This window comes from Engraulis encrasicolus, chromosome 11, assembly GCF_034702125.1.
Source record: "Engraulis encrasicolus isolate BLACKSEA-1 chromosome 11, IST_EnEncr_1.0, whole genome shotgun sequence".
NCBI classification, from domain to species: domain Eukaryota; kingdom Metazoa; phylum Chordata; class Actinopteri; order Clupeiformes; family Engraulidae; genus Engraulis; species Engraulis encrasicolus.
Window position 1 is genome coordinate 53,488,663 of NC_085867.1, and position 2,500 is coordinate 53,491,162.

Genomic DNA, 2,500 nt, shown 5'->3' on the forward strand with positions numbered 1-2,500 from the left:
TGGTGTTGTGTGGTGGGAGAGGGAGAGGGACGGTGTGGCGCTCGCCATGCTGCAGTGACATTTACACATGTCAGGGCTCATGTCAGGGGTGTACTGTAGTTTTAGTGTCGTGATACAGGACAGAGATGGAGCGCTGGCTGCCCAGCGCTGACAGTGATGGATATCAGGGATGTTAGCAGCAAGATGATGATGAGGATGAAGTCAAAAGCTGGCACAGTTGGCAGAGAGGACAGGAGGCCAATGATGGAAGAGAGAGCAAGGGGTGATGATGATGTCAGAGGGCTCGTGCAGTGGCACAGCTGGCACGGCACGGTGGGGTTCGGCGGTGGGCGCGGTGCGGCCATGCCAACGGGGGCTTGGCCAGCCGCGACTTACCGGGCTCCTGCAGTATCAGCTGGGCAGTGGCCTGGGCATTGCCAGCGTCATTCTCGGCCACACACTGGTAGTAGCCTTCGTCCGAGCGCACCAGACCAAGGATCTGAAGATTACTTCCCTCCTAGAGTGGGAGAATATGGATATTAGTGCCCCAAGGTTAAAGATTACAGTGAAGATTAATGTTAAAATCTATGTGTATAATTTTCCCATAGTCTCCAAATGATGGCCGGATATGGCAGACATTATTGAGCATACCAACTCTGTCTTTCTGTATCATATACAATATATGGTAATATATATTAATACAGTAATATACTGTATGTTGTATGTAGTATAAATGTGAGCCATGCGTTGATCTCATACTGAATAAATTATCAACATGTATCAATAACCAACTTTCAAATAGACAGTGGTATGTTGGGAGGAAATGTGGAAGATTTGAACGGAGACAGGATAATTCATATGCAGTATGTCAGTATTTGTATATTATAACCGGCTTAATATACATATGTAAGCAGCTATGAAAACATACAGTTATCTGTAGTAATCCTCTTACTGTACAGTGTAAGTGAATGCATGGATGGCCATCAAGGGAAAAAAATAAACCCAGGAGCATCTGGTGATATATATGTTAGTGGGGCAGTGGTGGTTTAGATGGTTCTTCTAATCAGGGAGAATACTGAGGCAGTGGTGGTTTACTGGTCATAGTTTTCACCTTGTCAGTTTTCATTTTTAAACACAGAGGGAATTTTAATCGCTATGGTCTTGGGTGGGGTTGTATAACTTGAAACAAAATGTGAAGGATGTCCACCAAGGCACTCCGTTTTATCTTTTGATCTAAGAAGATGAAGACTGCCTTGGATGTCCTTCACATTTTGTTTCAAACTGCATTAACTGAAGAGCCCCTTCGCACAGCTTGAAAAACGTTGAGTCCCTTTGACCTACATCCTTTTGGTGAGGTTATACAGTACAATTACCAAGAGGCCCAGCTGTTACGTGTTGCCTATATCAGTTAACCCATTTTAGTCTGATGACTCCTATATGTTGTTTAACCTTTGGTGCCTGGAAACACATATACGCTGCATTCAGGCTCTTGAGATTTTTAGCTTTTTTCATAAACATATGGGTATGTTACAGCTGAATGAACACATTCCAATGCAAGATGAGGGTCTTGGGGTTTAAATGCAACTTATTTCATGTTCTTATGTGCATCAGAGACTAAGATATTTAGGTTTTTATAGGCTGAGGGCAACTTGCCCAACAAGGGCTCAGGCATTCAGCAGGCGTTTTTTGCAGGTGCTTTAGGCATCAATGGGTTAAGCGGCAGAGCAAAAAAAATAAATAAGTAAATCCATACACAAATAATCAAGAAGAAAAATAGGCACAGTATTTATAATGCTATTTCTGAAACAAACAACATATTCTGCACACACTTTCAACAGGTGTTCCAACCTCAACAGTGTCTCAGCATTGTGTGTGTGTGTGCGTGTGTGTGTGTGTGTGTGTGTGTGTGTGTGTGTGTGTGTGTGTGTGTGTGTGTGTGTGTGTGTGTGTGTGTGTGTGTGTGTGTGTGTGTGTGTGTGTGTGTGTGTGTGTGCGTGCGCGCAAGCAAGCGAGCGAGAGAGAGAGACAGAGAGAGAGAGACAGAGACAGAGACAATGGGAGGGAGTGAGTGAAAAAGAGAGACAATGCCAGAGAAAGACAGAACCAAAAAAAGAGAGAGATTGCTCACCACAATCTGGAAGTAGTCACTGGGTATGACAACCTCCCCGTTCTTCACCCAGTGTACTTTGGGCTGGGGGTTCCCCGTCACGGCGCACTCCATTTCGATGTCGGTGCTCTCATAGGCGTACATGTTGGCGGGGTAGTTCAGGAACTGCGGTGGCACTGCGGATGACAAGCAAGCACAAAGAGGACATGTTGAAGATGTCAGCAAGCAGGATCTCCCATGTATCTCTCTGCGAGTGAAGTGTGTGCTTGAGTGTGCGGTTGTTACGGTGTGTGCGTGTGTGTGCGTGTGAGTGTGCTTGTGCGCATGTGTGTGCGAACATCTGAGGTTGTTAGTGATTGTGTGTGTGTGTGTGTGTGTGTGTGTGTGTGTGTGTGTGTGTGTGTGTGTGTGTGT

General features: G+C 45.4%; 1 protein-coding gene across 1 annotated transcript in view; it reads right to left on the reverse strand.

Annotated features, from left to right (window-relative positions):
* dcc (DCC netrin 1 receptor) overlaps positions 1–2,500 on the reverse strand; it is a 357,856-nt gene that overhangs the window by 185,362 nt on the left and 169,994 nt on the right. Inside the window, exons 6-7 of the mRNA XM_063210977.1 lie at positions 2,108–2,262; positions 376–496 (exon numbers count right to left, since the gene is read on the reverse strand). Of these exons, the coding sequence (XP_063067047.1) occupies positions 376–496; positions 2,108–2,262 (276 nt within the window). The remainder of the gene's footprint in view (positions 1–375; positions 497–2,107; positions 2,263–2,500) is intronic.